At 41.4% G+C, this 14411-nt stretch overlaps 1 protein-coding gene across 18 annotated transcripts in view; it reads right to left on the reverse strand.

Annotated features, from left to right (window-relative positions):
• The window catches only part of NRXN3 (neurexin 3), a 1566790-nt gene that overhangs the window by 1100568 nt on the left and 451811 nt on the right, over nt 1–14411 (reverse strand). For 17 of the 18 annotated variants that reach the window (XR_012919693.1, XM_020286124.2, XM_076003826.1 and 14 more), the window contains 2 exons: nt 13073–13374; nt 7023–7184 (listed from right to left, as the gene is read on the reverse strand). Coding sequence is in view for 17 of the 18 variants with exons in the window: in XM_020286124.2 (XP_020141713.1) it covers nt 7023–7184; nt 13073–13374 (464 nt within the window). In the remaining variant the exon portion in view is untranslated. Of the gene's footprint in view, nt 1–7022; nt 7185–9077; nt 9123–13072; nt 13375–14411 lie in introns of all 18 variants that reach the window. The other variant, XM_076003829.1, reaches the window with a different exon arrangement.

The raw sequence follows: 14411 nt of genomic DNA on the forward strand, positions 1-14411 counted from the left end.
TTTATTCTTTTGCCACATTCCTCCATTTCCTCTGATTTGTATTTCTACTTCTTCCTACGTTGTTCAAATCTTGTCCTTTTTGGTTACTTTTTTGCATTGGTTCTTCCATTCTCTCAAGCCATTTTTACCCCCAAATCCACAGAATGCTTCTTTGCAGATCTTCCTAACAGGAGTGGAATAAAACTTATCTTCCTACCCCAAATCTAATAAGCAATAATTTGTATGTCTGCACTACATTTACACGAAGTCCTCCACAGTGGTGTGCCTTTGCATTAGCAGTGATTACTGTCCTCATTTTACAGGTCAAGATATGGATATCCAGAGAGATTGTATAATTGCCTAATTAACATCAGAAACTGAACCTGGTAGCTAGATTCCAATGAAGTAGGTCTTTTTATTAAACTACACTGGATTCTCCTAACTTTTGTACACTTTTAATCGTAGAAACAGCAAATAGCAGTAAGTGGTTCCTTGGCCAAAACTAATTGATTTTGTTTCAATTAATAACATAAATAATAACTACGTGAACATCTGTGTAGTGTTTTATATTTTATGAAACACCTCCCTTTTTGTTATCCCATTTGTGCCCTACATAAAAATGCTTGAAGCAAGTATTATTCTCTCTCTTTACAGATGAAAAATCCGAGGATAGTGCAGTTGATTAGCTTGCTCAAAGTCCTGCAGCTACCTGGTAAGGTAAAAGTCTATGCAACACTTATATCGTGTAAAGCTTGCCCTCTTCTCCTCTCCCATGCTGATGCTCAAATCTCACTTGGGCTTTGCTAACCCTGAGGCTACACAGTACTTTTAATGACAGAAAAATGAATATTTAGGCCCGTTTGCATAACCTAAATTTACCTGCTTATGGACAGAGGCATTATTATCACCTGAGAAATCTGGAAGACTACCAAAACAAGAGCTTGGAAAACAAAGAATTAGGGGAAAAGAGATTGGAGATGGGGAGGACAATGAGTGAAGAAGCAAGAAGACAATTCAAAAGAAAAACCAGAAGCGAAAGTACATGATGGTATAAGAAGAAATTAAGTGACACCAGCACAAGACAGTGAGATGGGGTAAAATAAAATAAGTATGTATTCTTTTTAGAAAAAAAAAAAAGTGACAACAAACACATTATCCCAAAGCCCGCAGGTGCCAGCAATTCAAATAAACGTATAGCAATTAACAGAATTAACACAGCCTTAAATAGCTTGGCTCACCAGATGTGGACGCCTATCAGGGTTCTATAAAATGTAAAGTTATTACGGATTAAGCCATTAATCATCTGTTCAGAGACTATCTCTGGCTGCAAAACCCCATTTGGTTTTAAATGGCTAATAATCACAAAGGGATGTGGAATGTAATGTGCACGATGATGTTCCACCCAATCCTTTTTCCTTTAAATATGTGTTCCATGCTCCCAATTCTCTTGCTTCTCTTTCCTCCCCATCAGAGATGCTGGGAAAAAAGAGAGGTGAGCCCATGGGCCAGTCTGTCCCAGGGGTCTTAGCAGCACTTGCGCATCTCCACAAGGGGAAACGGAGGAGTAACAGACGGAGGAGAAAGAAGGATGATGTAGGAAGAACCAGATCAAACACTATGGAAAGCCCCAGCACATAGGAGGCTGTTCTGATGGGCTTGAGTGATCTGACAGGGACACTACCCGCACAGCTCCGTCTCAGCGCGGCTTTGCCCTACCACGCTGTCATTGAACTTCATCCAACAGCGATGGCTCAGCAATGCCAAGGACGGAGGGAAGGAGAAATGCATGACCTCACAGGGAGGGTCTAGGAAAGCTGAAGTGGGAGTTAGAAAGGAGTGCTTTTCTGTAGAAATGTTAAGATTCAGAGAGACACTCTCCAGTCCAGTGCTGAAGCTGATGGAACACCCTTTCCATCCCTGCTCTGCAACTTCCAGGACAAAAATATACATCAAGGGGGGAGTAGGAGATGGACTAGCTTTAGTCCTCAAGGAATTAAGGCCCAGTGGAGAAGATACCAGTCTGGAGAAGATGCCATTCCACTGCTTAAGATCTTTTGATGGCCCCTCATTACCTAGAGAATAAAGTCCAAGGATATAGCATGAAATAAAGCTCTTTACCTAAGTTTGCACCTACATCTCCAAAATTCCTAATCTTCTATTTGGGATCAGTCCTGAAATCAACTGTTCTCAAGTTCCTCCCCGGACACCAGACTGTGCCCTTACAAAGGGACCCTAGAGAACTCTCACCCTATTTCTGCCACATGAGAATACAATGAGAAAACAGCCGTCTACAACCCAGAAGCGGCCCTCATGAGAACCTGACCATGCTGGCACCGTGATCTTGGACTTACAGCCCCCAGAATTGTGAGAAATAAATTTCTGCATTTTTGTCATTACATAATCTATGGTACTTTTTTATACCAGTTTAAAATAAGATACTGTTGATGTAAATGCAAGCAGATTTTAGCGCTCCACTGGGTTAGCTCATTTATTTATTTATTTATTCCAGACACATTCATTGAGTACATTTTTCATGCCAGGGACTGTCCTAGGTGGCGATAAAACACCCCTGAGCAAATAAGGCCTTTGTCCTCATGGAGCTCACATTTTAATAAAGGGAGCTGGCAGTGTCAAATAAATGACCAAAGACAACAAACAAGGTGATGACTGAGGGTGGGTGGGATGGGTTATCCCTATGTTAGCAAGTAAGAGATAATTTTAGTAAGGTAAACCTCAGAATATTTTTTTCTGGAAAAAAATACTAAAAAATATTTTTTTTAGTAATTTGCAAATATGAGCAATGTAGAGATTGCATGTGCTAATGTATACTCACTTAGACTTATATTTATATTCATAAACTATTTTATTAGATACATTACATAATACTTAATAACATTTGCTATAGCAAAACACTACTGTATTTTGTAATGCCATGTGGTTTCACTTTTACACACCTCATTTCATTTGTTCTTGAGAGGAACACAGCAGAGGTCTTACCATCTCCGTGTTATAGGTTAGGAAACTGAGGCTCAAATAAGATCAGCGGCTTATGCTCAGCCATACAGCCAGTGACAGAGCTGGTATTTCTGACCAGATTTGCTGATTTTAAACCCAATAGTCTTTTTATTATACCACGATGCCTTCCTCAAAGACTTTTCTATCCTGTTCTTCCTAAAAGAGGGTCCAATCCATTTCTCTTAGCCTGGCTCAGGCTTTTCATGTAACATTTCTTTAATATCAGATAGCTGGGCAGGGACGGGAGGAGTTCTTGAAAGATTCAACTATTGCTATGTCAAGATATTCTTTACCTATTACTGGGCACCTACCCAAAAGATCCAATGACACTCTACAAAAAAGACACCTGCACTCGAATGTTTATAGCAGCACAATTCATAATTGCAAGGCTGTGGAAACAGCCCAAGTGCCCATCAATCCAAGAATGGATTAATAAAATGTGGTATATGTATACCATGGAGTACTATTCCGCTCTAAGAAACAACGGGGATATAGCACATCTTATATTTTCCTGGTTAGAGCTGGAACCCATACTATTAAGTGAAGTATCCCAAGAATGGAAAAACAAGCACCACATATACTCACCAGCAAACTGGTATTAACTGAGCAGCACCTAAGTGGACACACAGGTACTACAGTAATAGGGTATTGAGCAGGTGGGAGGGGGGCAGGTATATACATACAAAATGAGTGAGATATGCACCATCTGGGGGATAGTCATGCTGGAAATTCAGACTTGTGGGGGGTTGGGGGGAAGGGCATTTATTGAAACCTTAAAATCTGTACCCCCATAATATGCTGAAATAAAAAAAAATAGATATTCTTTAGTCATCCCAGGAAAGTCAAGTGGTCCACAGCACCTAAGAGCATTTACTAAGAAATATATTTATTAATTTACAAACATATTCTTTCACTCAGCAAATATTTACTGAGAGCTGCTAAGACCCAAGAAGTATTTTAGGAGCTGGGAACACAATAAGAACAAAAATAAGACAAATACATTGAAGCATCATGATAACACAAAGAGGAACATGTTGCTGGCTTTGGGATATTTTAAGTGGACACCAATCTTGTCTTGATAACGAGGGTGTGTGGAGAACCACAGCAGCTTGATGACAACTTGGACGCTTTGTTGTGGCTTTTACAGTGGCATCCATACGGACGATGCATACAGGTAAAATTCACAGTCACTGGGCTTAACAGCGGAGTTAGAACTTAGCTTTTAGGTATGCGGTAACTATAGTTTGAAAGATAAAAACTATTTTATGCCACACACAAAGAAATATTGATGACCTGGAACGGAAATCCTGTCGTCTCTTTGCCATGCCGGTAATTTGAAGAAAATTACACATAAAAGCACTCGGTTCAGTTTAAGACAACTTAGAGCCACAAATGGCAAGAAAAGATTAGATAAAAAGGCAAAAAGAGGGAAGGGAAGAAGAAATTGTAGAATAACTGGCGACTGGTCTACAGTTGAAACTGTTCTCCAGTTAAATAACAACGTGGGTAAGAGGAATTTATCAAGCAGCTAAATCCCAACCTAGCAGGAAGCTCTTGCTATTTACTAATTTGTCAAAGACAAATATCAAGAACAAGAGAAGACTGTCCCAGACCTGCCCACAGAAAAGTGAATTGTGATGATTAAATGGAAAGAAATGATATGCCAGGAACACGCTAGACTCATAGTTATCCGTTCAAAGTACTCAGATGAGAAGGCCTCCGAGTCCCTTAGGAGGACTATTATGCTATATATGCAAAGCAGAGATGAAGGTGGGAATTAATAACATTCTTCTTTTGTCAGTGTTTTGGATTTTCCTTTTCTCACTTGATCTGAATTTAAATGCCTATTAGTGTTGCTACCCCTGTGTTTATTTTTATCACTAATTACAGTTATTTCTGAGACTATTTTTCAGAACTGCCTATAACTTTTAAGCTATTACATGACACTTCTGACAGACTTTTGACGCTTTCTGCTCTACACATATGATGTATAAGTGTGTGTGTATGTGTGTGTATATTTTATTTACTTTAGGTTCCACATGTATAAAATCACCAGAGACATCTTTGTGTTGTTATGAGATTTGTTTCAAAATGTTCAGGGGCATCCTCTCTGATTAATAGAAGATTTGTGGTTGGGAAATGACTCCCTTGTCTCCAAATGCATAATCAGGACATCGTTCAATATACTTTTGTGTTGGGGAGAATTAGTCCAAAGGCCAACCTTTTAATCCCGTCCAGGAGAAACTTCACACTCAGGGCTGTCACACTACAATGATGGATGAACACTCCACAGCAACCAGGCCTCACCATTCCTGAGCTACCACCTCGGTAACAAGAATGTTGCAATCTTTTACTGATGAGAATGCAATTCCAATGTAGTGTGATTTAACAGTGTTTAAGAGTCTTTTAGGGTTCATTAGACATCAAGTAGTTTATGCCTTTATTCTATGCGAATAGGAGTAAATCCCAGGGAAGAAGAGCTCTATGCCTACCATAATTCCATCAGAAATGGAATCCCGGAAGCCAGTAGAAGCCTAGGTAACGTCCCACAGAGAGAGGAAAGCACTCTTTGGGTCCTCCTTTTAACTTGTGCTTCAGGTGGAGAACGATAGGAAGCTAGAGTTGGATTTTTTCCCCCCTTGTCATGTCTCTCCTTTCTACCCCTTCCTCTCAAATTCACACATGGTTGATTGCAACACACCCACCACAAATATGACTTCTCTACAACTGACTCCCACCTACAATTTATGTTTTCTCTACTCAGAGCATTTCATCTGTAGCATGGAAAACATGAGGTCCTGTGCTGTAATTATTCATTCACTGATCTCATTTCTCTTTCTGGAGGACAAAATCTTTGAGCATGGAGACTGTGGCTTGTAAAGAGCCACCACGTTTAGTTTATAGCACACAAAAAGGTACTCAATGATTACTGGATAAATGGACTCATCCAACAAATCCTTATCATACACCTACTATGTGCTAGGCACAACAGACACGATTGCTGTCTAGACACGGCTCATAGTCGCAGTGGCATGAATGAATGCATGTGCAATGCCATCTCATGTGCAAGTGATGTTCAACACATTTTAAAGAGCCATAATAAGAATAAAACATATGCCCTGAGAGGAGGCTTATAAAATGTCACAAGGGATTTTTGTCTACAAGAACAAACAACCGTTAGCTCAGGGAATTTCCCTAGGGAAATGGTATAGATATCTTAGGCAATCAAGCTTAGCTTAAACAAAATACGCAGTGTACTGCTCTGATGACACAGTGTTCTGGAAGAACTCTACCGAATCAAGTCTGATTCTTTTTGCTTCAACACTTGACCTTAGAGATTGAACTTTCACTTGGCTGAAGTTCCTTCACTCTCACACAGAGCTCTCAACGCATCAGCTGCAATGGTAATAAATGAGTAATGGCAAAATCCCACTGTTTCTTCACAGCTATAGCTGCTGCTAGTTTTCAGGGAAGGAGACAAAAAAGAAAAGGGAAAACCAGCCTTCTGAGGCTTGATGTTATATTAAAAGAATTTTCCTTCATCTCAAATAATGAGACTCTTGGGAACACCAGGCTTGCTAAAGGTAAAATAATACATATGTTATGTTTTAAACAAGGCACACAACCACAAATTGAGCCCGTTTTAGCTAGAGCTTCCCCACTTGCCAAGTCAAAAGCACAAAATCAAACTTTACACGCATCCAGCTCCTTGTGATTTCAACGGCCTTTCATCTGTGTTATTGCATTTAATTTACAAAGCACAGCTACCTGTGGGATAAGTTTCTCCATTAGTTAGATGAGGAAACAGAGCTACAGAGTCCTTAAGTGGCAAACCCAAGGTCATACAATCAGCTGACTATGGGATCAAAACGTAGGACATCTGCTTGCAAGTCCAAAGTCTTTTCTGCTATGACCCATCACCTCACAGAACAGATTAGAGGACAGATCCATTTATTAGCCTAGAAATCTCATTTGTTCTTAAACAAAACAGTCACACAGTGCATTAAATAGAGTTGTGTAAATTCTACCTCTCTCAGGCAGCCCATGAAGTTGTTGCTGACGGGGGAGCCAGGCAAGTCAGCGGTACTTGGGCTTCCTCCCACGTAGAAGAAGTCGTCAGAGCCCAGCATGGTGTAGTCCTCTTGAGTGTAGCCCGTCGTGGTAAGAATGCCGTCCACAGAGATTGTCACCTGGTGAAGGGACATAGGAACAAAAAAAAAAAAAATCCCAACAATGACTTTATAGTCCCATCAAATCCCAGTGGCTCTCCCTATTTGTGGCATCACTTTCATTAAGAGTTTGGTGAGGTATGCTTGCTAATTGGGTTTGATTTGGGTATGTGCAGCCAAGTTCCATTTTCTGGTCTGCCTCCCTGGCTCCCAATGCTCCAGTATCCCTGTGCAGACTGACGGGAGAGCTCGTTGGAATTGCCAAGCTGGGCACCTTGTTCTACCCATTGCGCTCTTGACTCAGTCAGGCTAGAAAATGGAACCACCCTCAGACAGTATCACTTGTCTTAGTTAATTGCTAAAATGATTGCTTATTTCTTTTATGATTGGTTGTTATGGTGGTTAGTGAAAAACAGCAAAGGAGACATTTGATGATGAAGTTGTTAGGGGTTGATCTTTGGTTGTTGATGGGTTTTTTATTTCCTTTTTTTCTTTTCTTTTCTTTTTTCCTTTCTTTTTTTTTTTTTTTTATTTGTTTCTTTTTTGGCTCACACACCACACTGACAAACATGCATTCGGGGAGGGAAGGAGAAGGGTCTCGATTCTGATGTGTCATGGATGGTACATGCCATGGACTCCCCCAGGTCACCAACCCTGCCCTCCCTTGGCTGCCATCACCACCACCCAGAGAGGAAATGGCCCAAACCAAAAAAGGCAACTCCAACAAACAGAAAGGAATGATGAGGCATAATAACCAAAACAATAGGAATGATAATGCCCACCGGGAATAAATAGCACCCTCACACCCAACATCCACGGAGGGAGCAGAGGGTGGAGAGAAAAGATGGAGCCTCAAAGCGTGCACACACCACACACTGGCACACCCATGCGAAAAGTGTCCGGAGCCAAGAGAGAAGGCAGAAGGAAAAAAAAAAAAAAAGGAGGGAAGTGGGAAAGGGTGAGGAGAAATTAAAGAAAGAATCAAAATCCACTTCACACTTACATGCACTGGACAAACAGAAGAACGAGATGGGAGTGGAAAAATAAAAATCACTCAAAACTAAAGGGTCATCTTTCCCCTGCCTGCCACCTCCCTTACTAAAAAAGAAAAGAAAAGAAAAGAAAAAGTCCAAACCCAACCCCAAAACATATGAAGGATGAGAGGAGAATGAAGAAGAATGAGGGGAGAAAATGAAAGAAGAAAGTGGAGTCGGGGTGGTAGTAGGTTGTTAGTAATGAGGAGGAAAATGGAGGAACAAATAATTCTGGTGCTGATGGGGAAGTCCACGAGACAGGAACATGCCATGCAGAGGTGGTTCGTATGGAGAACACGACTGGCGGAGCTCCTCTGGCCCCGGAAGGGGAGGAAGGTAGAGAAGGGACAGGAAGTCGAGTATGTTCCTCCCCAGATCACCTGTGGCAGCCACGGCCACAGAAAAGGGAGAGAGAAAAGGGATTAAGGAGTAGGAAGGAGAAAAAAGGAAAGAGGAAGAGTGAGGAGGAGAGGGACACACGGAGAGAAGGAAGTCCTCACTATAAGTCTCTGTTGTCCCTCGTCTATAACTTGGAATTTGCAAAATAAGAAAATAAAATAAAACTAACTTAGCTAAGTAGAGAAAATTTCTTTTAAAAAAAAATACTTTTAGGGGAAAAAAATTGGAAAACTAGAGAAAAGGAAATCATCCCCACCAAAATTGACCAAATATCATTTCTGGGACAAGTGCATCCCCTTCTGTTTTTTTTGTTTTTTTGTTTTTTGTTTTTTTTTAGAAAAAGAAAGGCTTGCATTTAATTCAACAAAAATTGAAAAAGAAGAAGAAATTAGTCTAAAGAGGATAAAAGGGGGGTTTGGGAAGGAAAAGGGGGGCAACACACGGCAAACCCAAAAAAAGAGACAATAAGAATGATATCTACCAGACAATGTAGTTTGTTTACCATAGCGTGTCCGATGCCTGAGTGCTTTGCGGAGAAGGGGGAAGAAAGGAAATTAAAAATTGTGAACAGAACGATTGTTAATTAAAAAAACTAAAAACAAAGATGAGTCGTTAGGGTGTTAGTACATTAGTCGGTTAGTAAAATGACACATCGCATGAATGATCTTGTGTTAGTTTTTCAAAAAAAAGGCACCCGACACAGAAAAAGAGAGTGGGGGGAAGACAATGAGACCAGGACTCTATGGAAAACCTTTGCCACCCAGGGCCACCGCCAGGAGAGGAGCTGGGGTCCACGTGCCATTGTAACTCCCGTCTATTCTAAATACCTCTCAGAGCACACCTCACCCCAGCTAGAATGAGAGTCATACTTACTTCCCAAGGGCTCTTCTGAGTGAGCACGGCCCACGCTCCCTTCCCACCCCTAATACACCTTCCACCTGTTCTGAAAGACCTCCCTCCCAGTGTATCGTTCCACATGTAAACACATAGAAAGAACTGAAATACCAATATGTTGTATTTTTTTTTCACATCTGACTCTGACTACATGGATGGACGATCATGACTTTCTCCTAAAAAGAAAAAAACTTAAAACATTCACAGATCAAACCTAGCATAGAAAGGCTATGTTAAGCAGTGTACTCTGGGTTTCCACAGGTAATTTAAAGATCTATAACCTCCCTGATTTTGTGGATTTGTGAGGCCAGCCAGAGGGGAATATTCTTCTCTTTCCTTTCCTCTAAGTTGAGAATAACTGTGTTGTGTCGTTAGAATGCTCTAAAAAAGTTACAGTCTCCTTTATTACCCAATGAGGTTATTATTTTGTTTACTTTGCCAGAATGCTTTGGAATCTCTCTCCCCCCCCCACTCCCCTTGAACAATGCTTTTCAAGCTTTTAAACAATTTCTTCTATGGGTAGCAGGGAGGACTGGCCCCCCTGCCATCCATTGTAGGGCTTAGAACAGCCCTACAATTAGTCTCCTTGTTGCTATTTTCAAATGCAATATTGCCAACACACCCTGAGCTGGGAGGCTAGAAGAAGGGAAGACTGGTAACTCCAGTTTCATGTTTGTGGTTTAACAAAAGTAACACACAAAGGTATAACAATTGATGTGGTGGCCATGACCTTGGACTTAGGCAAAGCAATGGACCAACCACCCCACACACATACAAACACAGAAAGGCTTCACTACCTTGGTCCCTAATCCCATTTATCGTTGGGAACAAGTACAGATAGTCCACATTTCTTTCTTTTCAATTGGAAGCCCCAGTAAAGTACCTCGCCTTGGCCCTGACGTGGCTCATACCCCCACTAAATGATGACCATGAAGGACACAAAATGATACCATGAAGGAAGAAATGAGAAGAGTCCTGCTCCATTTGGTAATAAACACTCCAGGAAACCCCAGGTAAACTTAACTCAGATGGATTTTTGCCAGAGAAGCCATTCAACCTTACCAAAAACATGGATGATGCTGGTTTGTTATCAAATATTTATGAAGCTATTTACAGTTTCATTAAATAGACAGGAGCGTCCCACCCTTCAAATGTATTCTAGGGAACTCAAAAAGATGCTATAAGTGTTTTTTTTTTTAAATGGGCAAAATAATAATCTTATAGTATTCAGCACTAAAAAGATTGAGGTTGCAAAATCAACTTTGCTTTTCAAATATTTCCCTCTCTTTCAAAAAATTGCATTTGGATGCAAAATTTAGTCAGGATTTCAACGCGTTCCAATTTTAGGTGCACGTTCTCACACAAGATTAACACTCCGTCTGCCGAGAAATACCCCAATACCCTGGGGTCTCTGCAGCCGCATCTAGAACAGAGCGCTGCGCCGAGCCGCAGCCGTGGCAACAGCCAGACGCAGTCACCTCTGAGACAGAGCATCAGTCTGTAGATCATGCGCACGTCACGGCACGTCTACACCCAGACCACGGATGAGCTCATAATCCTTCTGGAACATAAGGTGCTTTGCATATTTAGCCACCACACATGGCTAGGGAGGATTGTAATCACCATTTCACTAATGGAAACTGTGATGTAGAAAGGTTAAGCGGCTTTGTCCAAGGACACAGAAAGGAGTGGGGCCCTGGAGCTTGCAACAAAAACCATCTGGGGGGGGGATGTGCTTTTCCTCTGGTGGCTCTGGCTAAAACAGCACAACCCATATTGCAGTTGCAGTTTGGTTTATCCTCTCTCAGTTTAAAGGACCTCATTGGGACAATACACTATTTTAGAAAAGTGTTTTTAGTAGAAGCAAAAGCAAGCCTTTCTCAGGCTCATTAGAATCATTCTAGAATAGTAAGGAAGGGTGGGGGAGAGTTAGAGAAACAGCTTGGTGAGAACCATGACCTGATTCTGTACCCCAGTACACGAAAAGTCTCTCCTCCACTGACTAATGCCTAAAGGGTATTATTTTGTACCTGCCAATCACAACTGCCAAAAGGTCATATGTCACTCTTCAGTCTAATCTCTGCAGCTCACACGTATGAAGCCCTTATACGTGAGCAAATGGAAATTTGATTGGGCTTCTCTTGACAGTTGAGAAGTTAGTTCTTTTCTGGATAAGTGTGGTTAGAGTAGGCCGAAAGAAGCTAATAACAGTAGAGTTCTTTGGCCTTGGAGGAAAAACATAGAACAATGATTTTCAAAAATGTCTGATCCATGTATATTAAGATGAGTGGGAACTCCAAGTCCTGTGTTGATTTGGCAACTTCACCACAGACAGAATGGAATCTCCCAACCAGGTGGCCTTCTTAACATACTGAAGTGTGGAAATATGTGTTTCAACTATTGTGTGTTTCCAACGTGTACACCATTTGTTTGGCATTACTGAGTTAGGCTTTTATTAAATAGAAAACATATGCAAAACACCTGACATTTCTTATGCTTTCATATTTACATTAGAAGGCATTAAATCAATCATATTGCAGAAGAAAATTTGATAAGCACTTTCTAGAAATTTGCATAGTGTTTTCTGATTAATAAAGGATAGATGCTTTCCAACTAGGTTTAATGACAAATTTGCAAGTAGGAAAAAACCAAATGAACACGGCAAACTTAGAAAAGGCAGTCTCAGCACAGATCTTGACTTTTATAGGAAATGTTTTTCTTTTACTGATATGGGCTGGTAAGGTATTGTCACTATTATTGGTTAGGAAATTGAACACAACTTCACTTGGCTAAGGCTTTCTGAGAATGTTGTCACCTGACGGAGTTGCCTGCTTAGAATCGGCAGGCGATGGGAGTTCCCAAGCACGGACAGAACCAGGAAAGGCTGCTCCAAAGTTGACTTTTTTATTTGGGTCCTTCCACTTTCCAGGCCTCCCAGTCAACTGAAGAGTCTGGGAGGTAGAGACAGGGGCAATAGAGTAGGACCGCCACATCAAGGAACAGAGAAATAGGAATTCAGAAAGATCCCAAATAATTAATTCCAAGGCTAGAGGTTAATGGAACGACAGAAAAAAAAAAAAAAAGTTGGGGAGGGATGGTAAATTAACAGGAAGAGAAAAAGAAGACTTTCTGGAGGGAATTAAAATTATGGCATCATGGCAATGGCTTAACTTAAATAAAAGGAAAAACATATATTCAAAGAATGAGGGAGATCTACCAAGCTGCAGAAACAAAATGCTGTCCCTAATTGGATTTAACAATAATACGATAAGATTCAAATGTAATTAAGAAAATGATAAAAGGAATGCAGAATAAAAGAGATGAAAGTACTTATAACTTTTATTATCTATACGACAACCAAGTTTTTTTCTTAAATAGCAAGCGCGAATGGAGAATTGAAGCATGAGGAGAAACATAGTCTCATAATTTTTCTTGTGAAATTGCAAAGACTGAGAGAAAGACTGTGATATATCCATACCTGCGTCTGCACCCCTCTCCACCTCACCCATCACCTGCTTCGCAAACTTCCTACCCAGCCACCTAAGACGAGCCTTCCAGGCTCCCTCGTCCCTCAGCCATTACCTGCCGGAGGTTGCGTGTCACTTTGACATCGTGCCAGGCGTTGTCGTTGAATTTTCCATTCACTGGCTCCACAATGGCCTCAAAGGCCCCGGACCCCAGGTTAATGACCAAGGAGACCGCGCCATCCTTCAGAGCCAGGTTAACATAGTCAGCCGACTTGCCCGTGTGCAGGATGAGCCCGTTGCGCTGCCAGGTCTTAAAGGAGAGGGTGATTTCGTCGCTGCTGCTCTGGATGGGGTTCTGAGACAGGTCGTAGCACAGGTACTCCGAGCCTCGGAAAGTGGCCACATTCTCCTCTCGAGCTATAGGAACAGAAAAGAGGAAAGTAATCAATGCTTGACTGGCAAGAGTCAGGTCTATGCAAATGCCAAAGAGGACACACCACAAAGGCACTGCCTCTGCCCTTGTGCTGATGCCCACACAACACTCCATCCGACCCTGCAACAAGACTGGGAGCTAAATACTAGCGAAACTAGCAGAAGAGGTAACTGGACCATCCTGAGTGAGACCAAGATCCCATCTCTACAAAAAATAGAAAATTAGCCGGGCATGGTGGTGCACATGCCTGTAGTCCCAGCTACTTGAGAGGCTGAGGTAGGAGGATTGCTTGAGCCCAAAAGTTTGAGATTGCTGTGGGCTATGATGATGCCACTGCACTCTAGCTGGGATGACAGAATGAGACCCTGTCTCCAAAAAAATAAAAAATAAAAAGAAGAAAAAGAGATGGCTGCAGAGAAACTATGTGTCTACACAAGGGTAGAAGACAAACACGGTGATGCAGGAGAGCTTACTGCCTTTCCTTCAAATTTTCTCAAGGAAAAACTTAAAGGGAAATTTCATGCAAAACAGTCAATGAAGGGCTTCCATTGCTTTTGCTTCAGTGATGGCTTTAAAATGCTTGTAGAAGAGCTGGTTTAGAATGAATAATTAAGTGTTCTGACAAAGAACTCTTTAGCTCTAGGTACCTTTTATTGACCAATAACTAAAAATCAATTACCCTGAAAGATCTGGCTCTGATTTCCATCCATCAATAACCCAACTAACTTTGGCTTCCATGGTGGAGTCCTGAGCATGGTGAAACATGGCTGCGTTATTACAGAGGAGGGGGGATCTAAGAAGGTGATAGAACAGGTGAGGGAAGGGGAACAGAATGAAATTTGGTAATATGCTTTGACAAGACAGCAATACGACTTTTAAACTCAAGCAAAAGGGACCTCTCCTCTGGGATGTCCTGATTTAGGTGACCCTGGTAATACTGTTGTATGGCTGCATCCCTCCCCACAGAACTAGAGGTGCACGGGGTCAAGACGGCACCCCCCTGGAGCTAATACTTTCTTCC

This window comes from Microcebus murinus, chromosome 6 (assembly GCF_040939455.1).
Source record: "Microcebus murinus isolate Inina chromosome 6, M.murinus_Inina_mat1.0, whole genome shotgun sequence".
Classification (NCBI taxonomy): Eukaryota; Metazoa; Chordata; class Mammalia; order Primates; family Cheirogaleidae; genus Microcebus; species Microcebus murinus.